At 41.7% G+C, this 26,331-nt stretch overlaps 1 protein-coding gene across 1 annotated transcript in view; it reads right to left on the reverse strand.

The window, feature by feature from the left end:
* Window positions 1-1,597: 1,597 nt before the first annotated feature.
* Window positions 1,598-26,331, reverse strand: part of LOC308515028 (protein mono-ADP-ribosyltransferase PARP14-like) — a gene marked incomplete at both ends in the record, with an annotated part of 75,517 nt that continues 50,783 nt past the window's right edge. The window contains 8 exons of the mRNA XM_081085436.1: window positions 1,598-1,884; window positions 2,250-2,424; window positions 11,844-11,977; window positions 13,266-13,865; window positions 20,424-20,623; window positions 24,163-24,334; window positions 24,664-24,726; window positions 25,068-25,217. Of these exons, the coding sequence (XP_080941562.1) occupies window positions 1,598-1,884; window positions 2,250-2,424; window positions 11,844-11,977; window positions 13,266-13,865; window positions 20,424-20,623; window positions 24,163-24,334; window positions 24,664-24,726; window positions 25,068-25,217 (1,781 nt within the window). The remainder of the gene's footprint in view (window positions 1,885-2,249; window positions 2,425-11,843; window positions 11,978-13,265; window positions 13,866-20,423; window positions 20,624-24,162; window positions 24,335-24,663; window positions 24,727-25,067; window positions 25,218-26,331) is intronic.

The following is a 26,331-nucleotide window of genomic DNA, read 5'->3' on the forward strand; positions in this document are numbered from 1 at the left end:
TTTAATTATCTTAGAGTTCATTTCATCTTAACATAACAGAGGGTTTCACACTAAAAATGTAGCAGGCATTGTCCTACTGTTTCCACTGGGACCAAATGTGCACCAATGAAAAGTTATAAGAAGGCAGATTCGGATTCAATATTAAAAGGACCAACTGGGGCCTGGGCTGCTGTGCTGCACAACTCCAGGGGACACGATTCATCTATGCGACAGGGCAGACCACAGCCCTGGGCGGTGCAGAGCCCAGCTGCACTGCAGTCCCAGAGCCCCAACTGGAGTCCCTATGTCATGGGCTGGCTCATGAAAAACGAAGTTCCCTATCACGGAATCTGTTCAATTTAAGGCAACATGACAATAAATCAAGGATGTAGAAGAAATGGTTCCCACTTGGATAGGAGTCTGACTTGACCTTTTCAGTCTTTTTGTTTATTTGTTTGTTTTTTGCTAATCCTCACCCAACCAGAGCCTGGGCCGGCAAGGAGCCTGCAACCGAGGTACATGCCCTATGCCCTGGACTTGAATCAAACCTTGACTAGAATGTGCACCTTTTTATTGGTGCACATTTTGTCCCTTTGGTCCGCAGGCTGACCCTCTATCCATTAGTCAAACCGGCTGGAGGGACCTTTTCATTCTTAATTGGTTCATGAAACATTTCTGGAAAATCCATTGGACTTCAGATGCAGGCCTCAGTCCAGGGATAAAATAAAATGAATAAGACACTATCTCTGTCCTAGGAAAGACAGCAGTCCACTCAGTAAGTTGTGCTCCCCACAGTAATATGGCATCCCGTTAGTGGCAGCTAAAATTGCATAGCTGTGCCCTTGGCTTTTAAGATTAAGGCTTTCCTTTTTTTCCTAGAAATATAAACCTGTTCTTTTCTTCTACAGACTTGCTGTCCATGGTTGTGGACACACAGTTGTAACTAAACTAATCTAATTTAAATTCTCAAATTTATTGATTTCAAGAAAAGGTCACTGCAGTTATGAAAGAGAAGCTGAAGAAAGTCTGATTTCAGTGACAAGGATCCTTTGATCTTAGAATAAGCGGTTAAGAGAAAAAAATCTAAAACTTGTTGTACATAGTTTAGATTAGCAATTTTGAACTGGTGTGCCGCAAAAGTTTTTAGAACATGCAATACCTGACTAGTCAGGGACACTGACCTCGTTTCTGTTAGATTGTCAAGTAAAAAAATGACAATAGCCACCCGGCGGTGTGGCTCAATGGTTGAGCATCAACCTATGAACCAGGAGGTCACGGTTCAATTCCTGGTCAGGGCACATGCCCAGGTTGCAGGTTCAATCCCTAGTGTGTGGCGTGCAGGAGGCAGCTCATCAATGATTCTCTCTCATCATTGATGTTTTTCTCCCTCTGCCTTCCTCTCTGAAGTCAATAAAAATATATCTTTTTAATGACAAGAGCCAGCACAACAGCTGTGAATGAATCAAAACCATACCGTTGATTTTTTTCTGTCAGATTGGCAAAAAATATATTTTTTGGTGTGTCACAGAATTTTAATAATTAGTTTATGTGTGCCATGAGTTGAAAAATGTTGAAAATTAGATAAATAATGTCTTCAGTGAAGGATACCAAAATGTTATTATTTAAAAGTAATGAGGTATTCTGGGTAAGCCTGGTAGTCATAAAATACCACAAATAAACTTGGATTGATCACATTATCTGTGACAGTATCATACAGGTCAAGAGGATTTTGAGGATTCTTTGGAGGAGGCACAAGTAACGAATGATTTCCACGTTCGTACAATCCAGTGAGCACACGCACATAATACATATGCTTTTTCCCATTTGCGTCTGGTCTGGAGTAAGTATCATTGGCAGAATAACTGGCACTGACAGCAAAGTAGGTTCCCTTTCCATATGCCACAGCTGTGAAAAGAAAAACAACATTTTTAAGAATTCCAATTTGTCTATAATTTGATGTATTGACTCAATAGGTCACATAATGTTAATATAATGTTCAATTATTTCTAAAGCCTCCTTAAAAATAATGTGTGTGTGTGTGTGTGTGTGTGTGTGTGTGTGTGTGTGTTAATTTCAAAAAATCATTCCTCCAACTCAAAGGGCCAGTCAGTCCCTTTGGGAGGAAACATAGTGAGTCTGACCTGAAACTTTGGCTGCACCCTGGCCATGAGCCATGAGGGAACACAATGCAATCCGCGGGACCCCTGAGCCAGCTTGGCTTCTCATGGCTGACACCTACTTTGGAGCAGCCACCTGACTTACTTCCTTACCATTCTTTCCTGCATAACTGCGGTTAAAGCCATGTTGATTGACATGTGGCAAGGAGTCAGCATCTGTCCCATGGAAGAGCAGCTTCTCATTTTGTGTATGGCCATTCTTGTCATCCATGGTTTTTTTCTTTGTCTGGTAGGACTGCCAGAGACTTGGATTCTGGATTCTCTCAATCTGCAAATCAGTAAGGAAAAATATTCTGTCAGTGCCAATGGCCCGTGGCAAGATACAGCAAATGAAACATGATCACTATTTTTATTTTTATTTTTTTAAAAATATATTTTATTGATTTTTTTTACAGAGAGGAAGGGAGAGAGATAGAGAGTTAGAAACATCGATGAGAGAGAATCATCGATCAGCCGTCTCCTGCACATCTTCCACTGGGGATATGCCCGCAACCCAGGCACACGCCCTTGACTGGAATCAAACCTGGGACCTCTCAGTCCGCAGGCCGACGCTCTATCCACTGAGCCAAACCGGCTTCGGCACTATTTTTATTTAAAAAATATTTTTATTGATTTCAGAGAGAAAGGGAAAGGAAGCGCGAGAGAGAAACATCAATGATGAGAGAGAATCATTGATCGGCTTGCCTCCAGCATGCCCCCTACTGGGAACTGAGCCTGCAACCCAGGCATGTGCCCTTACCAGAATCGAACCTGGGCAGGCTCACACTCCATCCACTGAGCCAAACCAGCAAGGGCACTATTTTTTTTTTCTAGTAATCCTCACCCAAGGATATGTTTAGAGAGAGGAAGGGGAAAGAGATAGAAATGGAGATAGAGACAGAGATAGAGAGAGGCAATGATGTGAGAAACATCGATCTATTGCCTACCATTTGTGCCCAAACAAGACTCAAAACCACAACCTCGGTATGTGCCCTGACCAGGAATCAAACCCAAAACCTTTTGGTGTTCCAGATGGCAACTGAGCCACCACTGGCCAGGGCATGATCACTATTTTTTATAAGTAAAAATTACTATAAACAGCAAATCCAATGTCAGGTGGCAGCTAACTGCATTCAGAAATCTTTTTACATCCAGTGCTTCACAAATCGGGCGTTGGGGAAAAAGTTACTTTAATTTTTAACATCTTTTATGCACCACATGCAGCAAGCAATATTTAGGATCTTGGACGACCAAGGCAGCTCAACTCCTGCTTCTTACTCTCACTGTAATTACTGCTCCTGTTGCAGTCTATCCTTCTTGTCCCTTTGCCTATCTCCTCTTCAGTCCTTTTAAGATACTGGTTTACCTAGCCAAATTCTAACCATGGGAGAAGCACTAGAGTGTCTAGGCAAGAAGGAAATTAATAATGGAACTCATCCAATTGGAAGAGTGAATGATGAATCCTGGAGGCAGGGAATCTGGCTGTAGACCAAAGTGGCCATGTTTTTTCTTTTCTGATTTATTTTTCAATTACATTTTACATTCAATACCATTCTCTATTAGTTTTATGTGTAAAACAAAGTAGTTAAAAAGTTATGTACTTTACAGAGTGGTCCCCCCGCTGCGTCAAGTACCCACCTAGTCCTATACCCATTTATCTCGATATCATGGACTATATTCCCTACACTGTAGTCTACACTTCCGTGGCCATTCTGCAACTAGCAATTTTTACGTCTTAATCTCTTCATCTTTGTCACATGTCCCCCAATACTCTCCCTTCTAACAGCTATCAGTCTGTCCTCTGTATCTATCTATGAGTCTATTTCTATTTTGTTTATTTATTTTATTCATTAGATCCTACATGTAAATGAAATCATATGGCAATTGTCTTTCTCTGACTTATTTCACTTAGCATAATCCCCTCTAGTTCCATTCATGCTGGCATAAAAGGTAAGATTTTCTTCTATTTTACAGCCCAAAGTAGTATTTCAACGTGTAAATGTACTGCCACTTTCTTATCCACTAATCTACTGATGAGCACTTGGGCTGCTTCAAAATTTTGGATATTGTAAATACTGCTGCAATGAATATAGGGGTGCATATATATTCTTTCAAACTAGTGTTTCTACTTTCTTTAGAGATAGTCCCAGAAGTGGAATCATTGAGTCATAAGGCAATTCATTTTTAATTTTTTGAGGAACCTCCACATTAGTCTCCATAGTGGCTACACCAATCTGCATTTCACAGTGGCAGGCTTTGACCATCTTCTTTGGGCAGTGGTTGCAGGGCTGTGGTGAAAACTCCTTGGGTCCTAGATTGCAGATCAGCTTCAAAACTTCCCTAACCGAGGAGAAACCAAGATGGCGGCATAGGTAAACACCGGAGATGGCTGCCTCGCACAACCACTTCAAAAATACAACTAAAAGACGGAACGGACATCACTCAGAACCACAGGAAGGCTGGCTGAGTGGAAATTCTACAACTAGAAGGAAAGAGAAAAGTATACCGAGACTCAGAGGAGGTGTGGTGTGGAAGTAAAATACTAAGGTGTGGAGGTGCATGTGGAGTGGGCTGGCGGCTGATGGCTCGGTTGTCTTTTTCAATCAGGAGGGAGTCTCAGGCTCTGAGCTCCAGTTTTGGGTGAGTCTCTGGGGACCCAGACTCAAACGGGAGAAGCGGGAGTGTCTGGCATCGGTCAGAACTCGAGGGCAGCTTTCTCTCCAAGGTACTTGCAGCAATTGCTGGGACACTGAGAAGCAGAGCCTCTGAAGGCAGGACTGAGAGCAGCCATAACTGCTTGCTCCTCCCACCCTGTTGATCCCCTGGGACCCGCTGCCCCCAAGCCTTGCACGGAGACATTTGCTGGATAGCCTCAGGCAGAAGCTAGATTAGCACCTGCCTAGAGATCAGGACAGAAGTTCTCCCACTGCAGACACAGCTGATTCTCACAGCCAATTGGCCTGGAGGTCAAATCCCCCCCCCCCAGAGTTACCTACAACAATCAAGGCTTAACTACAACAAGACTGTGCACAAAGACCACAAGGGGGTGCACCAAGAAAGCATAAAAAATGTGGAGACAAAGAAACAGGACACAAATGACAGAAATGGAGGAAAGCAAACTACTGGATATAGAGCTCAAAACCACAGTTATAAGGTTTTTCAAGAATTTTCTAGAAACCACTGGTAAATTTAGTGAGACCCTTGAGGATATGAAAAAGGACCAACTAGAAATTAAGCATACACTGACTGAAAAAAAGAATAATATACAGAGATCCAACAGCAGACTAAAGGATCACAAGAATCAAGTCAAAGATTTGAAATATGAAGAAGCAAAAAACACCCAACTGGAAAAGCAAAAAGAAAAAAGAATCCTAAAATACAAAGATAGTGTAAGGAGCCTCTAGGACAACTTCAAGCGTACCAACATCCGAATTATGGGAGTACCAGAAGAAGAGAGAGAGAGCAAGATATTGAAAACCTATTTGAAGAAATAATGACACAAAACTTTCCCTACCTGGTGAAAGAAATACACTTACAAGTCCAGGAAGTGCTGAGAACCCCAAACAAAAGGAATCCAAAGAGGACCACACCAAGACACATCATAATTAAAATGCCAAGAGCAAAACACAAAGAGAGAATCTTAAAAGCAGAAAGGGAAAAACAGCTAGTTACCTACAAAGGGGTACCCATACAATTGTCAGCTGATTTCTCAACAGAAACTATGCAGGGCAGAAGGGAGTGGCAAGAAATATTCAAAGTGATGAATACCAAGAACCTACTTACCCAAGATTACTTTTCCCAGCAAAGCTATCATTCAGAATTGAAGGTCAGATAAAGAGCTTCACAATTAAGAAAAAGCTAAAGGAGTTCATCACCACCAAACCAGTATTATATGAAATGCTGAAAGGTATTCTTTAAGAAGAGGAAGAAGAAGAAAAAGATAAAGATACATATTATGAACAACAAATACACATCTATCAACAAGTGAATCTAAAAATCAAGTTAATAAAAAATCTGACGAACAGAATAAACTGGTGAATATAATAGAATCAGGGGCATAGAAAGGGATTGGACTGACAATTCTAGCGGGGGAAAGGGGTGTGGGGGGTGCGGGAAGAGACTGGACAAAAATCGTGCACCTATGGATGAGGACAGTGGGGGGTGTTACAGCAGAGGGTGGGGTGGGAACCGGGTGAAGGGGAGCTATGGGGGGAAAAAAGAGGAACAACTGTAATAATCTGAACAATAAAGATTTATTAAAAAAAAAAAAAACTGTCAGAGCCAGGATTTGAACCCAGGTGGTTGTAGAGTCTCTGCTCTTAACCCTGCCACTGTGGCACCACGATATTCCCTGGAATGTGAATGCCATGCAGACAGGGAGTTGGCCTGTCTTGCCCATGCTGTATCTCCAGCCCTGGAAGAGTGCCTTACCTATAGGAGATACTCCATAAGCATTTGTAAAATGAAAGAATTCCCAGTTGGGAGCCTGTAAGCAGAGACTGCTGTTGGATATGTGCTCCTCAAGTACTGGTTGCACAAAGGAGTCTCACGGGAGAGTGACTCCTCTGAGGTCCCCTAAGGCAGTGATGGCGAGCCTATGACATGCGTGTCAAAGGTGACACACAATCTCATTCTTTTTTGGTTGATTTTTCTTTGTTAAATGGCATTTAAATATATAAAATAAATATCAAAAATATAAATCTTTTTTATACTATGGTTGAAATTTCAAGAAATTTCTATATGTGACACAGCACCAGAGTTAAGTTAGGGTTTTTCAAAATGCTGACATGCCAAGCTCAAAATATTTGCCATCACTGACTTAGACAGACCATGAATTGTGGTTAGAGAGACCCAGGCTCAAATCCCAGCTCCTGCATCCTTGAGTATAAAAACAGGGAGACCACCTGCTGGGAAAGCTCATCATGCAGACTGATTTCAGTGTGAATGGTGCAAGCAGAACCTTCCCCTTGTAATTCCTGCAAGACCTGACCCCAGGCCTCATCCCCAGGAAGGCTGCCTCCTCCACCCCCAGCCAGGAATGGATTTCCCAGAGAGAGGCTGGGGCACTGGTAGGGTGTGATCATGCCTCAAATAGGTCACTTGCCAGCTGGTCACTTTTTCCCACTGTTGCTGACCCAGAGACAGCTGGAAAACCTGCTTGCCTAAGGAGGAGGAGAGGTGGAATGGAGGGCAGCGAGGAAAAGGCCTTGACCCTGTCCTACCTCCCACCTCCCAGGGCTCCAGTCTTGTGTGGGGGTACACCAGAGTGGGAGGAGGGGCTGGGCTAATGGCAGAGTCTGAGGGCCTTAGAGGCTGCTGGGGGGCTTGCTTAACATGCAGTTCTGGCCCCACCCCTGAAAGGCCAGGTGCTGGAATCTCCATCGTAATGAACTCACCAAACTACTTTGACGCAGGCCTCAGACTGCCCTTTGAGGTGCCCTGGCTGAGGGGTCTCCCCACAGCACCAACCCTGGCTCAGGGTCTTCCTAAGTTCCTCTTCTCATTCTGTCCCAGTGTTACCTGGTGTCAGAAAATGGGAGTCCTAATGGTGCAGTAAGATGCTCATTTCAGGTTTTCTGCTCAAGTTCCCCATTCCTAACCCTTATTCCTCACCTGCTGCTCAGCTCTGACTCTTTCCCTGATTTGACTGAAGATCTGCACTGTCTCCTCTATGGCAGCCCTCAGCAGTCTCAATTGGTGGACAGAGCTGCAGGGGGCACCACCCAGCAGCTCTGTTTGGGGAGCACCCCCTCTGGAGAGATGAGGGGCAGGCAGCAAGCCTGGTGCCCGGGGGCAGGGGGGTTTGGGGGGGGAGAAAATAAAAACAATAAAATAAAATAAAAAAGTTCCCTAATCAATAGGCAGTGGTAGTTCCATAAAGTTGTCAGAATCTTCTTCCATTCTAAAGGACTCTCAGTTCTAATACTGTTACCTACCATCATCTGGTTTGTTTGTTTTTTCAGTTTTGGGATTCCTATTTTTAATTAAGATATAGCTTGACCTCTAGCTCAAAGTCTCTGCATTATCATGCATTTTGTTTATCTGATTTGTGATTTTAAAATTTATTTTTCTTTTAATCTATAATTTTCTAATCTTTAAACTGCCTACTTCTATTCCATTTCTATTTACCTTAAATGTTATTTCTTTTACTCATCTTCCAAAAGCCTTAAAAATTTCATCTTAAAGAGTTTTGAAATAATTCTTACTTCTTAGTCTTTTCATTCTTGTTCCTCACCTTTTTCTTGGTATATGTGCTGCTGAAGCTAGCACCCAACCTACTCAAATTTAATAACCACACAAAGAAAAGAATTACTTCAAGTAGTTTTCAAGACAGAAATCTGATTCTATATTCCTAATGGGGTAAATTATAAGGTTAAAAAAAAAACACTGCAAGTAAATCTTAAAACTTTACTTAGTAGGTTTATGTTAGCAGCAGGCTTCTGGCTGTAGTAAACTATTTGTATCAGACCAATCCTCTTGCCAACAACTATTAGAAGGACTTGAGGGTGAGGGCAAGGGGGAGAGTTTTTTGAAGGCAACAAGGATTTGATGGGCCAAGTTCCAAGATAGAAGGGCAGTGCAAAATGAAAGAAAAAAGTCAGAAGATAATAGAATAACACCTTCAAAGTGCCTAAAGAAAATAACTGTCACCCAGAACTCTACACCCAGCAAAAATATCCTTCAAAGAATGAAAGTGAAATGAAGACATTTTCAGACAAAAACTTAGACTACCAGAAACATCACAACCAGATCTACACCCGAAAGAAAAGTAAAACCAGAAGGAGAATGATCCCAAGGTGTGGGCATGAAAATGCAAGAAGAATGGAAGGGCAGTGGGCTAAAAGGGTAAATATACAATGACTGTATTAAAAATATAAAAAGTTTTATAGGGTTTCAAATATACATATAAATAAAATACAGGTAAAAGTAGTACAAGAGGCAGGAGGGGACAAATGGGTTTAAGCATTCAAAGTTCATTGCATTGTTTGGGAAATGAGAACTATACTAATTTGCACTAGAGTTTAATAATCTCTAAGTAACCAATGAAAGGATTGTAATAGGATGTATAATGGGCATTCTAATAGGGCATAAAAATGAAATGATAAAAATACTTAATATAAAATAACATAGGAAAAGAGAGAAAAGGAGCAGAGTAGAAATAATACATAGAAAAAAAGATTAGCTCTAACCAGTTTGGCTCAGTGGAAGATTAATATGGCATATTTAAACCCAAATATATCAATAAATTCATTAAACAGACAAAGTACTGCAACTAAAAGATAAAGATTGACCCAGCCAGGGGGGCTCAGTGGTTGAGCATCCAACCAGGAACCAGGAGGTTGAGGTTTGATCCTGGTAAGGGCACATGCCTGGGCTGCAGGCTCTATCCCCAATAGGGAATGTGCAGGAGGCAGCCAATCAAGGATTCCCTCTCATCATTGATGTTTCTATCCCTCCCTCCCTCTCCCTTTTTCTCTTTGAAATCATCAAAAACATTTTTTAAAAAAGGTAAAGATAGTCCAAATGGATGAATAAAAAACAAAAATCAAGTATATGCTATTATCATAATTACACAGTTATAGGAAGCTGAAAAGGAAAAGGGTTAGAGATGCCAACAATAACCAAAAGAAGGAGGGAGAAGATGGCTTGTCCTGCTGCCAAACAACTTATCTCCCCATATGTCCCTGGATCCTTTCACGTTGTTGCCCCAGCGCTGGAGCTCAGAGGGAATGAGCCTAAGTCCAGATAAAGGTCACAGGGAGTTCTCTTCTCAGCACTGCAACCCTGGGCTAGGGGTGTGGTATTGGACTCCAGTTTAAAAGCATACCACATGTGGGTGTCAGACCATCCCATTCTGTACCTCACCCCCTCCTACCAGTGTCAATGTGCTTTCTTTTTCTTCTTTTTTTAAAAAAATATATTTCTTTATTGATTTCAGGAGCAAGGGAGAAGGAGAGATAGAAACATCAATGATGAGAATCCTTGATCAGCTGCCTCCTGCACGCCCCCTACTGGGGATCGAGCCCACAACCCAGGCATGTGTCCTTGGCCAGAATGAAACCTGGGACCCTTCAGTCCACAGGCTGACGCTATATTCACTGAGCTAAGCCAGCTAGGGCAATGTGCTTTTTTCTTTAATTCTCTAGCTGTAGGACTTCCATTCAGCAGATTTCAGGTGGTTCTGAATGATGGTTGTTTTATTTTTTAGTTGTAATTTTGATGTGGTTGTGGGAAGATGCAAGTGCCAGCGTTTTCCTTTGCCACTATCTTGGTTTCTCTCTGGTATATATCTCTTAGGACATTTCAAATCTTTTTTGAATTATTAGGTGCTTAGCTACATGAGTAAACAGAATGGGGGAGAATACCACAAATGGGGCCAAAAGGCACTGGCACCCTTCAGTTGTCAATAGAAAGGTGACGACATAATGGAGGAAATCAGGATTCCAGGCCAGGGCAGTAAATAGCAATGTAGTCTGGCTGCACAGCACAGGGAGGCCAGGCTGAGAACTAGGCCTCTGAAGTCTGGAGCGATGCTAAGACTTTGGTGCTTTCCAGTCACTTAACATATAAATGCACTTGTCCCAGGTTCACTCTCTTGGGAGAAGCAGCTGGAGTTCATCAGAGCATCCCCTCACATTGGTGTTTGGGGCATGTCCCCAGTTCTAAAGAGCAGTTGTGGCCATGCAAATGGAAAGTAAAAGAAAATTTGCAGACAGGAATTGTAGACCTTATTGGCACACTCATTATTATGGATGAAGAGAAGGAACTCAACAATCTCTAACTTTGGGGGATCAATCGGGGGAAAAGGGGACATGTAAAACTTTAGACAATAAAAAAAATCTCTGGCTTTATTCAGGTAGTGGTGGAACCAAGGTCAGAAAAGAGAAGGAAGAGGAAAATAATTACTTAGAAATGATGAGTTAGGTTTTAGGAAATTGATTTAGCACATAGATAATCACGTGGATATATTTTTAGTCCATTGGGACTATGTTCTAGAGCTAGAGTCAAAGATCCAGGTTGGTGATATGTTGATTTGAGAGCTATTAACATTAAAATGATAGCTGCATCCATGAAGGGTAAAAACATTCCCTGGTGAAGTGCAGAGACAGAAGAAAAAAGTATAAACCCTGTGGGTAAAGCTAGGATGAGGGCTTTGGAGGAGAAACAGATACCAGTGATAATGAAAGGAGAAATAATAAAGAAGAAAACATCAAAGTATTATTGCCATATAATTCAAGAAAGAACACAAATTTAAAATAGCAATATTAATTTTTAAGAGTAGGAGATGCCAAAATACTAGTAAATGAAATGAACAAAGTACTAGTGGGTTTACTAAGGAAGCAAGCACTTTTGGCCTGTGAACAGTGGGGCAAAGGCACATTACCCAACCCTGAGGAGCCTTCGCTAGTCTCTTCTCATATCTTTGAATCTTTATTATTTTGCTTCACAAAGGAAATATATGATTTTAGTATTCTATTATTATATTGCAATCTACTGTCTTGTAATAACTGACTCAAAAATCTCAGTATTAATGTCTCAGGAATTATGGGGAGATGAGGAAAATCTAGAATCTAAAATCTAATTACCATGAAATATTCTAATTCTGGGTTAAAAATATGTTAGGAAGTAAATATACATATATTTATCCAGGAACATGATACTCCTTGTTTTCACCATTAAGAAACTCCATGTCATCAGAATGCTTACCTTCTCTATCTTGAATTGTGAGCAGGTCTGATTGAAGGCATCTGCCACTTTGCTGTATTCTGGTTGGCCAGGCTGTAGCTCAACCACACAGACACGCTGCTGCTTCATATCACTCCAGTGTCCAGGGATCTCAACTGCAAAGTAGACATTTCAGGACACGCTGCATGCAGGAAGGCTCATCTACACAGTCCCCCTCCCTGGTATGCTTCAAAAAAACCGAATAGCATGTGTGTTCTTCTTTTACAATCTCCTGATTCAATGTATTCAATACATTTCTTATATTTTTAGGAGAATGTTTTTCAAAGCATGGACCACAGACAACCACAGAACCAACTGTAATGCTTATACACACACACACACACACACACACACACACACACACACACACACCGATCAATTAAAAATCTCTGAGAGACAGAACCTGTGTCTCTACATCTTCACAAGTTTTGATCATGCCCAGACTACACTGCATATTCTGCTCAGTCTCTAATCTGTCATAATTCAATAATTTAACAATCAATTATTTCCCTATGATGTTTTAAATAGTCGCTATTGTCTTGTTAACAAATGCATGGATTTTTGCTAGAGCTCCCACCACAAGGCCATCCACATCTGTTCCTTCGTTATTCTTCACAACATCCTTAAGAGTTGAGTGGGTAGAGGGTTTTGCTATGTCGTAGTTTGTGGTGGCAGCTCCATCTCCTCTTCTGCTAAATGAGATTTTATTCTTGAGTTCTCATTGCCCCAGGGTGGCTCAGGGTGTGAGGAATTCATTCATACTGATCTCCCAAAAGATGAAGAGAAGGTACTGAAAGGGCAGTCATTTTTCTAGTTTTCAGTGGGGGACTTATGTGGCTGGAAGTCTGTCTCACCTCCATATGAGACAAGCATTCCCTTCTCAGAAGCAGATCCAGTCAGAGAATCTGAGGCTGCTTCCTGTGTGTGTGTCTAGGAACTTTATTTTCAGGGCAGAGGATACAGTGACTCCTGGGAGACCCTGCAGGCTCCGGGGCCTCTCTGGGTACCAATCACAGAGGCAGAAAGTGCCCACAAATGACTAGGCTGTCTTCTCCCTTTTGTTCTAAATAAAACCTTGGGCCACATTTCTTTAAAGCCCATGGCTGTCCCTCTCCGGACTGAAGCAGCCATTACGTCCCAGAAGAACTGGCTCTAGGAAGCTTGTGAACTACAAAAAGGCAAGGTTTGGCTATGTTACCACTAAGATGGTCATCCTCAGGATGTTGGGCTCACCCAGGCTGTATTTTCCCAACCTTAATGTAAACTCCGTAAGTTTTCTATTTTAATGCATAAGAGTTACTTGAAATCTATCTACTTGACTACAATGTTGATAGACTTACAAAATAGTGTTAAGCCCAAAGTAAGTGTAAAATAGTGGATAACAAGCGTGAAAGTTTGACTCACCTTGAGGCTTTGTGATGCGCTGAATTTGTAAACTGTGTCCGTTTGAATCTGTAGCAATGCATGTTTTCACGTCCACTGTGTAGTTCTGATTATTAATTTGGACATCAACTGTTTTTCCCTGTTTTTTTCTTGCCTCCTCCAATTTCATATTGGTCATTTTGTCAAAACTACGAAAAGTGTTATTGTCGTCATATTGCCATTCTACAAACTCAGTGATATAATCTGCTATGGATTCCTGCTCTTTGGCTGATCTAACTGTCTTGATCATCTCCTCAACTGCATTTCTAGCCTGTTCCACATCTCTGCTAATCCCTGAAACCTTAATCAAAGGTTTCTGATGGTCCAATTCCACCAAAATATTCAAGTCCTTCAGCAGCTTATTCAATTCCTGATATTCCTTTTCATCAAAGTCTCTGATACATTCCTCTTCACTGGTGTAAAGACTCTGCTCCTTTTCCATCAGATTCTGTAGGCAGGAGAGGGCGTTTTCTACAGATGTTTCATTTTCACCACACACCTGAAAAATTGCTGATTCCGTTTTCTTCTTCAAAACCAAAGGCTTTCGTTTGGTGGGAGGTTGCTTTGAGAAGCCCAAAAATGCTAAAAAAGAAACACAAGGGAATGCAACAATTGTTTTGGATTTTAAAAGATAAAAAATATTTAGCTATTAGCTATTTCTCCCTTTCTTTCTCCTTTCCTCTGTTCCTCCCTACCTACCTTCCTTCCTTCTTTTTTCTTTTATAGTCACGCTGTATATTATATTTCTAGGACTTATTAATCTTATAATTGGAAGTGTGTACCTTTTGACCACTGTCACCCATTTTGCCCACTTCACACCACCCCACCTCTGACAACCACCAATCTATTCTCTATCTGAATTCAGGTTTTTTGATACCACATATTAGACCTACTATACATTATTTGTCTCTCTCTGTCTGAAATTTCATTTAGCATAATGCCCTCAAGGTCCATCCATGTTGGTGAAAATGGTAAGATTTCCTTTTTTATGACTGAATAATATTCCATCATCTATGCAGGATTAGGCAAAAGTAGGTTTACAGTCGTTTATATGGAAAATCTATACATATAAAAGCCTAAATGACTGTTACACCCTGACGACCAGCTGATAGCTATGACATGCACTAACCATAAGGGGGGAAGATCCTCAATGCAGGAGCTTCCCCCTGGTGGTCAGTGTGCTCCCACAGCTAATCTCCCACAACCAGACAAACTCCCACGGCCCCAATAACCAGGCAGGCCGATGGACTCCACCTGTGCATGAATTTGTGCACCAGGCCTCTAGTAATGCAATAATTTACAAGTATTCATACAAGAATAAACTCAGTTTCACATACTCACAACTATAAACCTACTTTTGCTCCACCCTGTATATACCACATCTTCTTTATCCATTTATTTTGCCAATGGACAGTATGTTGTTTCCATGTCTTGGCTATCTCAATGATGCGTCAATGAACATGGGGGATATCTTTTAGAGATATCTTTTAGAGATAATGATTTCATTTCCTTCAGATAAATACCCAGAAGTGTAACTACTGGATCATGTGTTAGTTATATTTTTAATTTTTTTAGGCAACTCCTACTATTTCCCATAGTGGCTGTCCCAGGTTACATTCCCAGTGCACAAGGATTCCCTTTTCTCCCCATTTTTGTCAACACTTATTTTTTGTCTTTTCCATAATAGCATTCTAATATGTGTGAAGTGATATCTCATTATTATTTTTATTTGCATTTTCCTGATGATTAGTAATGCTAAGCACCTTTTCATGTACCTGTTGGCCAATTGTATGTCTTCTTTGGAAAAAATATGTCTATTCATATCCTCTGTGCATTTTAAAATTGGATTGTTTGGGTTTTTTCTATTGAGTTGTATGAGTTCTTTATGTATTTTTTATATTAACCCCTAATCAAGTATACAATTTGCAAATATTTTCTCCCATTCAGTAGAAAAATATTGATAATTTTATTTGCTCTACAGAAGCTTTTTTGTTTGATATATTCCCACTTGTTTATTTTTGCTTTTGATGTGTGCGTTTTTGGTGTCAAATCCAAAAAATTATTGTCAAGACTAATGTTAAGAAGCTTACCCCTTATGTTTTCTTTTAGACGTTTTATGGTTTCAGGTCTTATATTCAAGTCTTTAATCTATTTTTGAGGGGAATTTTGTGTGTGGTGTAAGATAGCGGCCAGTTTCATTCTTTTGCATGGCTGTCCAGCTTCCCCAACACCATTTATTTTAGCACTAGAGGCCTGGTGCACAAATCCGTGCACAGGTGGGATGCCTTGGCCTTGTCAGTGATTGGACTGATAGAGGCCTTTTCGCCCAATCCTGATCAGGGCCAATCGGGGCCAATTTGGCCCAGCCCCCTGTGGGGGAGAGGCCACGGGATGTTGGCTGACCAGAAGGGGTGGCTGCGGGAGGTTGGCCTTGGGAGCACACTGACCACGATGGGGCAGCTCCTGTGTTGAGCATCTGCCCCCGGTGGTCAGTGCGTGTCATAGTGAATGGTCGACCAGTCATTCAGTTGACCAGTCATAAAGGTCACTTAGGCTTTTATTTATATAGATATGTGCTACTGAAGTAGGTGCCCAACACTATTTATTAAAGAGACTACCCTTTCCCCATTGTATAAGGTAGGCTCTTTTGTTATCAATTAATTGACCATATATGTATGGGTTTCTTTTTGGAATCTCTATTCTCTTCCATTGATCCATGTTTCTGTTTTTACAGCAATACCCTACTGCAGAGGTCCTCAAACTTTTTAAACAGGGGGAGCAAGTTCACTGTCCCTCAGACATTCCACACATGTGCACTGCAGGCCCGGGATAAGTCGGCTGCTAAGCATGACAGGCAGCAGCGGCAAAAACACCCGGCGGGCCGGATAAATGTTTTCGGCGGACCGCATGTTGCCTGCGGCCGTAGTTTGAGGACCCCTGCCCTACTGTTTTGATTACTGTAGCTATGTAATATACTTTCAAATCAGGAATTGTGATGCCTCTACCTTTTTTATTCTTTCTCAAAATTGCTTTTGCTATTTGGGGTCTTTAGTGGTTCTACACAAACTTTACAATTGTTTGTTGTGCTTCTGAGAAAATTCCATTGGAATTTTGATAGGGATTGCACTGAATGTGTAGATTGCTTTAGGAAGAATGGATAGTTTAACAATGTTAATTCTTACAATACATGAGCACATAATATCTTTGCATTTATTTTGTCTTCTTCAATTTCTTTCATCAGTGTGTCTTAACAGTTTTACCTTCTTGGTTAAATGTATTCATAGATATTTGATAGCAAGTTAGCCTGGAGGTCAAATCACCCGCGGTATTGCCGACAACAATCAAGGCTTAACTACAAAAAGACTGCGCACAAAGACCACAAGGGGGTGCACCAAGAAAGCATAAATAATGCGGAGACAAAGAAACATGACAGAAATGGAGGATATAGAGCTAAAAAACGCACTTTTAAGGTCTTTCAATAATTTGCTAGAAACTGCCGATAAATGTAGTGAGATCCTCAAGAAATCTAATGAGACCCTCAATGATGTGATAAAGAACCAACTAGAAATTAAGCATACACTGACTGAAATAAAGAATATTATACAGACACCCAACAGCAGACCAGAGGAGCGCAAGAATCAAGTCAAAGATTTGAAATGCGAAGAAGCAAAAAACACCCAACTGGAAAAGCAAAATGAAAAAAGAATCCAAAAATACGAAGATAGTGTAAGGAGCCTCTGGGACAGCTTCAAGCGTACCAACATCAGAATTATAGGGGTGCCAGAAGATGAGACACAGCAAGATATTGAAAACCTATTTGAAGAAATAATGACAGAAAACTTCCCCCACCTGGTGAAAGAAAAGCACAGAGAACCCCAAACAAAAGGAATCCAAAGAGGATCACACCAAGACACATCATAATTAAAATGCCAAGAGCAAAAGACAAAGAGAGAATCTTAAAAGCAGAAAGAGAAAGAAATTCAGTTACCTACAAGGGAATACCCATACGACTGTCAGCTGATTTCTCAACAGAAACTTTGCAGGCCAGAAGGGAGTGGCAAGAAATATTCAAAGTGATGAATGCCAAGAACCTACAACCAAGATTACTTTATCCAGCAAAGCTATCATTCAGAATTGAAGGTCAGATAAAGAGCTTCACTGATAAGGAAAAGCTAAAGGAGTTCACCACCACCAAACCAGGATTATATGAAATGCTGAAAGGTATCCTTTAAGAAGAGGAAGAAGAAGAAAAAGGTAAAGATACAAATTATGAACAACAAATATGCATCTATCAACAAGTGAATCTAAGAAGCAAGTGAATAAATAATCTGATGTACAGAATGAAGTGGTGATCATAATAGAATCAGGGACATAGAAAGGGAATGTATTGACTATTCTTGGGGGGAAACGGGGTGTGGGAGATGCCGGAAGAGACTGGACAAAAATCGTGCACCTATGGATGAGGACAGTGGGTGGGGAGTGAGGGCGGAGGGTGGGGCGGGAACTGGGAGGAGGGGAGTTATGGGGGGGAAAAAGAGGAACAAATGTAATAATCTGAACAATAAAGATTTAATAATAAAAAAATAAAAAAAGAATGTTTTAAGAGTGAGGAAGAGAGGAATGCAAAAAGCAAGAAAGTAGAATCTGAATGCAGTGGCCAATCCTTTTTCCCTGGGTACTTGGTTGACAGAGACCCTCTTGATCAAATATATATGATGGTCATGTTCTGCAGAAATCTGCATTCTACAGTCAAGCCAAAACTATATCTTTTTATCCTACTATATTTTAAACTATAGCAAAAGATGAAAAAAATCTAATGAATTATGAATTGCCTCCACTGTTTATTTTATTTTCTTTAACAATGTTTCCCAGTGTTGGATTTGGATGGTTGAATAGAATTCAAGGGGAAACCCAAAGGATGTGGGTTTATTCCAGCATGTGGGTGAGGCCTTCGAGGAACATAAAAAGGTGCAGGAGCTGATGTAAAAAAATATATATATATTCATATATATTTGATACTTTTTGATAGAGTTGTAAATGGGATTGTTTTCTTAATTTTTCTTTCTGATAATTCATTAAAGATTAGCCAATTCAAGGCAGAGAGAAAAAGACAAATACCATAAGATCTCACTTACAGCCCTAGCTGGTTTGGCTCAGTGAATGGATCGTTGGCCTGAGGACCGAAGGGTTCTGGGTTCAATTCTGGTCAAGGGCACATGCCCGGGTTGTGGGCTCGATCCCCAGTAGGGGGCATGCAAGAGGCAGCCGATCCATGATTCTCTCTCATCATGGGTATTTCTCTATCTCTCTCTCTCCCCCTCCCTTCCTCTCTGAAATCAATAAAAATATATATATTTTTAAAAATCTCACTTACATGTAGAAATTAAAAAAACAACAACTCACACTCATAGAAAAAGAGATCAGATTTATGGTGACCAGAGGTAGATTGGGGGAAGGGGAAATTGAAAAAAGAGGTCAAATGTATAAACTTCCAGTTACAAGATAAATAATTACCAAGGATATAATGTACAGCATGATGACTATACTTAACACACCTGTATGACATATATGAAAGCTGTTAATTCTAAGAGTTCTCATCACAAGGAAAAAAAAATCATTTTGCTTTCTCTTTTTACGACATGTATGAGATGATGGATACTAACTAAACATATTGAAGTAACATATGTAAAGTCAAACCATTATGCAGTACACCTTAAACAGTGACACATCTACACTAATAAAAGACAAACATGCAAATTGACATGTCTTAAGCCACACTCACCAGCCAATCAGAGTGACTATATGCAAATTAACCCAACCAAGATGGCAGCCGGAAACCACGGAGCTGGAGTAAGCAGGAGGCTTCGTTGCCCCAATGATGGAGGAAGCCAAGCTTCCCGCTTGCCATGGCCTGGCTCTGAGCTCCACTCAAAGCAACAAAGTTTCAATTATAGAAGCTAAATAAATCCCAGATACCTGATTTCAGCCGACGGTGGCCACGGAGCTGGATCGAGTAGGAGGCTAGATTGCCCCTGGTGATAGAGGAAGCTGGCCAGCTCTGAGCTCCTTGCAAGGCTAAAAAGTTTCAATTATAGAAGGTAAATAAATCCCAGAATTAAAAAAAAAAGAAGAAAAAGAAGGAGAGGCTGGGAGCTTCTGTCGCTGGGAGTGCTTGGCCAGCCTGAAAACAGCCCTCAGCCCCTCACCCAGACTGGCCAGGCACCCCAGTGGGGACCCCCTATGCTATAGGGGGTGTGGCTAGCCTGAAAACAGCCATCAGCCCCTCACCCAGGCTGGCTAGGCACCCCAATGGGGACCCCCACACTGAAGTGGGTGTGACCAGCCTGCAAACAGCCATTAACCCCTCACCCAGGCTGGCCAGGCACACCAGTGGGGACCCCCACTCTGAAGGGGGTGTAACCAGCTTGCAAACAGCCATCAACCCCTCACCCAGGCTGGCCAGGCACCCCAGCTGGAGCCCCACCCTGATCTGGGACACCCTTCAGGGCAAACCAACCAGCCCCTACCCATGCACCAGGCCTCTATCCTATATAATAAAAGGGTAATATGCAAACTGACCCTAACAGTAGAACAACTGGGAATGACTGGTCACTATGACACACACTGACCACCAGGGGGCAGATGCTCCATGCAGGAGCCTCCCCCTGGTGGTCAGTGTGCTCCCACAGGTGGAGCTCTGCTCAGCCATAAGCCAGGCTTGATGGCTGCCAGTACAGTGGTGGTGGTTGGAGCCTCTCCCACTTCCTCAGCAGCACTAAGGATGTCAGACTGCAGCTTAAGCCTGCTCTCCGCTGGCAAGTGGACATTCCCCAGGGCTCCGGGCTGCCAGAGGGATGTCTGATTGCCAGCTTAAGCCAATCTGCCGGGGAGCTGGCCTAAGCCAGCAGGTGGTCATCCCCAAAGGGGTCCCAGACTGCAAGAGGGCACAGGTCAGGCTAAGGGACAACGCCCCCCTCTCCCCGCCCCCAATTTTTGTGCACCGGGACTCTAGTATCAATTATATGTCAATAAAACCAGGGGAAGCTAATAAACGACCACAAAAAATAATGTAGAATTTTAGCTATTTCTCATGTGACCTTAACATTAGGAACATGCATTTCATAAAAATCAACAACTCACATGCAATTTTAGACATTATAGACTGTGAGGGAGCCTGAGAGCCTTCTCTTTTCCTCATGTTGGCAAAAAACACATCCGTTATTTGAGGCTGAAAGATAACAACCTTAACTTTTTTTACAGACTGGACAAGTCCTTTCTGGATAAAGTCTTCAATGGCATCCATTATGGCTTCAGCAACCTTATCTGGGTCTTTTTGAGCACTTCCTGGAAAGGCAAATAAAAATGACTAGAAAAATAAAGATCCAATTGCAAAAGACTGAAGAATAAATTAGGGATTCCAATTCTCAGAGAATGCATCCACACACCCCAAATGTTTCACCTCCATGTACTTTTCTAACAGCAAACACCTTTGAAGCCCTAGATGCAGTGGGGAGTTCTTGTTCCAGGATGTCAAGAAACCAACAGCCCAACAATGTAAAAAGGAAATCTAACTTTTGATGTCTGATGTTCATATCTGCTCTCTTTAGTGGAGTCCAGCTCATTGTGTTTCTCTGTGTTACCAAGCACAGTTAATCTTTCTAGGCTCACTAGTGTTCTCAAAATATCCAACGTAAAAGATACTAATACATATTGAATGATCATGCTCTTTAAAGACAACAACAATTTTTTTTTTTTTGCTTAATCATCACTTGACTTTAAAATTTGTCATTTTTCTTTGGGGACTTGATTTACGCTAAGATAATTTTGTAAGACGCCTAGAGCTCTAAGCTCTTTGTTATTATATATACTTTTTACATGCAAGTTATCGCTGAACCTCCAGGAACTCTTTCTTCCCACACTTGGTGAGATTTTAGCTGACTAGCAGGATTTAAGTTTGCCACCTGAGGAGGCTGTCTCCTAATTAAGCATGCTCCATACCCTTTTTCCTCCAGCTTACTGCCTTGGTAAGATCCTGGCAAGTTTCTTGAAAATTCTCATGAAAAACTATGGAAGCAGTCCCATCTGAACAGCAGCTATCACATTGGGTGGGGGAAGGGCAGGTAACAGTGTAGAAGTCCGCTGACAAACCTGGTGTGATAGACTAAGGGCCCATTAGGTTTATCCCCATCGGTGGTGCCCACCATTACAGACGAAATAAGAGTAGACCTCTGTGACTTGGTTGAATAGACGATTCTGGGAATGTAGAAAAACCCCACATAAAACTAACCAAGAAGGTTTGTTCAGGTTTTTTGCTGTTGTTTTTAATTAGATGAGCAGGGAAAGAGGGAAATTCTCCTTTGCAATGCTGCGGTTATCTCATGATATTTGGATGAATGTAAATAGGAGTGTTTAGATATAGTCACTCACTTTCAACAAATATTTAATGTGTCCCATCAAAAGCTAGATGCTTATCTAGGCACTTAGGACACAAAACATATAATATGTAAAGATGAATGGTGTTCAGAAAGTGAAGTATGAAAAACCGGAGGAAAGCCTAGAACTGTGTAATAGGGGTGTGATATGTGCAACCTCACCTGGTGTGCTCAGGAAATAGATCTTTTTTTGAGAAAAATAAGTCTGGAAGGCCTACCATGCCAGTGGTGGGGGTATAGGAGGCACTGGAGCAGAGAACCCAGGTCTAGATAGGAGGTTATAATAAAAGGTTAGGCAAAGAGAAGAACTGAATAAAAAGGGGACTAGAATAAGGAGATATTTAGGAAGTAAAGTCAGGAGGACCTAGGGACCAACTGCCTGTATACCTGGCCTGTGTACCTGACCTAATATACCTTCTTTTGCCCCCTGCATACCTTCGTGTATATCATGGGCACACAGTACTGCGGTTGTTTGCTTACATGTCTGTCTCACAATGAGCTAGTTGGTTCTTGTGGACTGGATCCTTTTCTTAGTCATCCTTCTATCCTCCAGGCCACAGCACTGTGCCTGACACATGGCAGTCACTCAGAAAACATTTAATCAAACTAATTAATAAACTAATAAACATGGGCATGATAAAGAGGGTAGAGTCAAAGAATCTAGATAGAAAGTGATATAATCAGGGATATAACAGCAGGTAAGGTTTTTGGGGAGAAGACAGTGAATTGGGTTTGGAGTTTTCATTGAACTTGAGGTGCTTGCAGGAATCACTGACCACCCATTCTCTCCCTGAGGGCAGACATCTGTAGGTACTAGGTAGAGGGCTTCCTTTATGGCCAGAAGCTGTCTACATCCCTCCCAGTGAAACTCAACTCATAAACACCACTAAGGGAGAAAGCGTCCCCATCCTTTAGTCTAAGGACCAGCTCAGGTGGTGGCGGTGATGGAGATAGGCAAAGAAGATAAGCAAGGAGAACCTGCTAATGTGCATTTATTTGTGCAGAACAGCAATGCCATCAGGTTGATAGAAGAAACAAAAGGTTTGCAGTAATGCAGAAATACTCAAACATCCATACATATTTATACAAAACTAAATCAGCCTCATTCCCTTGTTTCTTTTTTGATTCTACTTAGATACTCCCTTGGGCAGGTCTATGCTAACCCTGGGCTGTTGCTTTTTTGTCACAAATAAAGTTAAGATAGAAATACAAGACCAGAACAAGGAGGAAACAACAAATGAAACAAAGACTAGAGAATCATTAATGGATTCCACAAGACATGACAGATGATAGATAGATAGGTAGATAGATAGATAGATAGATAGATAGATAGATAGATAGATAGATGATAGGTAGATAGATAGATGATAGATAACATGTTGGCTGATGTGCTAGGGTTGGATGACACTACAGGAGAATGAAAACATAAAGGGGCAATAGATTATACTTTTAGAAATAGGAAAGTAATAAAGTAGACATAGCATTCCATTTGGAAACTTTAAGAGGAATTACACAAATCAAAATGTGGGACACGGGATTAGAAGAAGGTCCAGAAAGTGACAAGGATGGGTAAGTTTATTGAGGTTTAACTTTTGGAAGGCCTACCAGGCGAGTGCAGACATTCATACTTAGATTCCTGAGCAATGGAAAGATCAATCCAGGCCGAGTGGTCCCTCTCTGGAACCAGTCAGCTCCATTCCACTTCAAGCCTGAGGGAATTTGCCTCCCCTGACCAGCTCTCTTAAGGGAGACCAAGCAAAAATTCCTAATCAATGTATAGAACTCAGATTCCTGGGAAAAGAGCTCAAAGAGCATAACCTTAGGAATGATAAACCCAAAGCACATCTTTATATATGTTAGTAATGATAAACCCAAACCACATTTTCTATATGGAGAATCAAACACACAATCATTATATAGTTAGAGGAAAACAGGAAACTTGAAAAGGCAAGTAGGCTGAGAAGAGAAAGGTGGTGAGTTGAGTTTCTGACCCATTAGAACCCACTGGGTTAAGGTGATTGAAAGGTTTCTGTGCAGAGATGCCCTAAGGCCAACCTGCACAGCCACTGCTCAAGAGCTGAGAGAAGAGGCTTGGCAATGCTCATCTGGGAGTCAGTTACAGGGAGGTGGGAGGCGATGCACTGATGTTCTCCATGGAGAGGGGATGGAGGGGAAGGTTAAGTACTAAATAATGGGGGATATGGAAGAGATGGAAAAAGAGAAAGGAACAGGTGAAAAGAGAAGGGGGATGGCCATTCTTTCTCTTTGCTCCTTTCCCTTCCTCTCTCTTTCCTTCCATATTAGAGAGCAGATGTCTTGCTCATTCCCTCAGTGACTGCCTTGGGGAGAGGAAGCTGCCCTTACTCAGACTCAGCATCAACTACATTCAAGTCAGCAGGACATCAAAGGGGAAAGGGACACCTAAGAATTTAGCCTTGAGAGGCTACCAACCTGTCCCAATGGCTGGGAGGCAAATGGTCGAGTGATTCAGGCTTTCACACTCTTGTAAAACACAGGTAACTGATCTCTTGACATCAGCTCCACCAGCGACGTGAATAATATTCTTGCACTTCAGAGATCCACCACCAGTAATTATATAACCATTGTTGTGCTGTTGAGCTAAGAAACACAAAACAAAAAGATAAAAAAATCAGATGCTGAACCTACTCTCTGATTGTTTACAAAGCAAAATGTCTGCTTTGTCAAATAAAGCACTTTGCACCAATAAGAGACTCCTGAAATACTACCTCTGATGAAGCTTTCTTGGTTACCTCCTATTTTTAACCATGATCTCACTTTTCACTCCTCTTCATTTCTAATTCTATGTGAGTGGAATTCTTTAGTAAAATGTATGATTTTAAGATTAATATGCTGTCTCCCTCTCCACAGCCTCCCACATTCATTCTTCCACTGATACTTTAGGGCCGAAAAGCAGCATCGTGCCTTACCTAGGCGAGAACATTCTATTTCCACATTTTGTCCAGCCTTTTCCAAAATTGCTTTGGAGACCCCTACATGAGAACATCAACATATTTACAAACACGAATAAAAAATCAATACAGTACACTTAGATCACAATGATTGCCTCATTATCTAAAGGCTTTCCCCATTATTAAAGGAATCTTACAACCTGGGCATTTCTGGTCAAAAGAAGAAAAATTCAGGAAATAACTGTTACCAATTATAGGAAACCATGTCAAGATAATTTTAAAATTATTAATTCCTATTACTAAGCCAAAGTTGTAGAAACCAGTTTGGCTATAGCAACTGCAGAATAGTTTCATTATAGAAACCCTCCTTCAAGGGATCTACTGTGACCATTACTGTAGAAAAAGTCCTACAAGTAAAGTACCTGCTTTGTGATCAAATGTCTTTGTTGTTGAATTCACAATCACATCTGCCTCTTCTTTAGCAATATCTCCAGTGGCCACCTGGAAGATGATGGGGCCAATTTTCATTTCGTGCACTCCTGAAGCAGGGCTGGTAACAGTCCCATACAAACCTGAAAAGAAAAAAGAAATGGAGTTGATAATCAAGTTAACAATAGCAAGAATTACTTAAGTCTCATGCTCCTCACATGTGGCCCTCCCATACAGTACTTCTCTCTGTCTCCATCCCAAACCCCGTATCTCTGACCTTTAATATGGTCCTGACCCTTAGCCCCAAGGACGGTCTGTTTCTGAAAAAGCATTATAAAATACTAGTGCCCCGGTGCACGGATTTGTGCACATTGAAAGGAAATTAATTAGAAGGTAGCTGGCGGGGTGGGACTGGCGAGCTGGGCTAGGCATACCCTGAAGCCAACCTCCTGATGTCCCTTACAGGCCGGCCACACCTGGGGCAGCACTGTGACTTGAAGGGCATCTGCGGAGTGAGCGGGATCCATCCGGTAGGTGGGGTCCTTCAGCCTGCCCTGCGGGGATTGGGCCAAAACCAGCTCTCCCACATCCCTCAAGGGGTCCCAGAATTTGAGAGGGCAGTTCTTGAGTGGCATTCCCCGGAATCAGGCTCCCTCATCTCTGGTTCTGAGATGTATCACCTGAGAACCACCAATGCCAAGTCAAGGCAGCTCGGCAGCTCGTGCATTGAGCGTCTGCCCCCTCGTGGTCATTGCACATCATAGCTACCAGTCAGATGGTCGCTTAGCCTTTTACATACTTAGATAAAACATATCAAACGTTAGCTTCTGGTGCTGGCCAAGGTGAAGTCAGCCCGTGAGAACCTATCTCTCCAACTGATTACAACTAAAACAAGAGGCAAATATAATATCTACTAAGTGAGGACTGAAAAGTAAGCAACAGCAGGTAGATTGGGAAGGGGAGTCAAAACCTGAAGAGGCAACCTGTAAAGAGGGTAGTTTTGAAATTTTACTCTTTTCTCTCCCAGCTTTGACACAAGGGTGGCCCTACTTTTGGGGCCACCTGCAAGACTGATGTTAAGAAGCTTACCCCTTATGTTTTCCTTTAGACGTTTTACGGTTTCAGGTCTTAATATTCAAGTCTTTTATCAATTTTGAGTGGATTTTTGTGTATGGTGTAAGATAGTGGCCAGTTTCATTCTTTTGCATGGCTGTCCAGTTTTCCCAGCACCATTTATTTCAGCACTAGAAGCCTGGT

Source organism: Myotis nattereri (genome assembly GCF_964212035.1).
Source record: "Myotis nattereri genome assembly, chromosome: 3".
NCBI classification, from domain to species: Eukaryota; Metazoa; Chordata; class Mammalia; order Chiroptera; family Vespertilionidae; genus Myotis; species Myotis nattereri.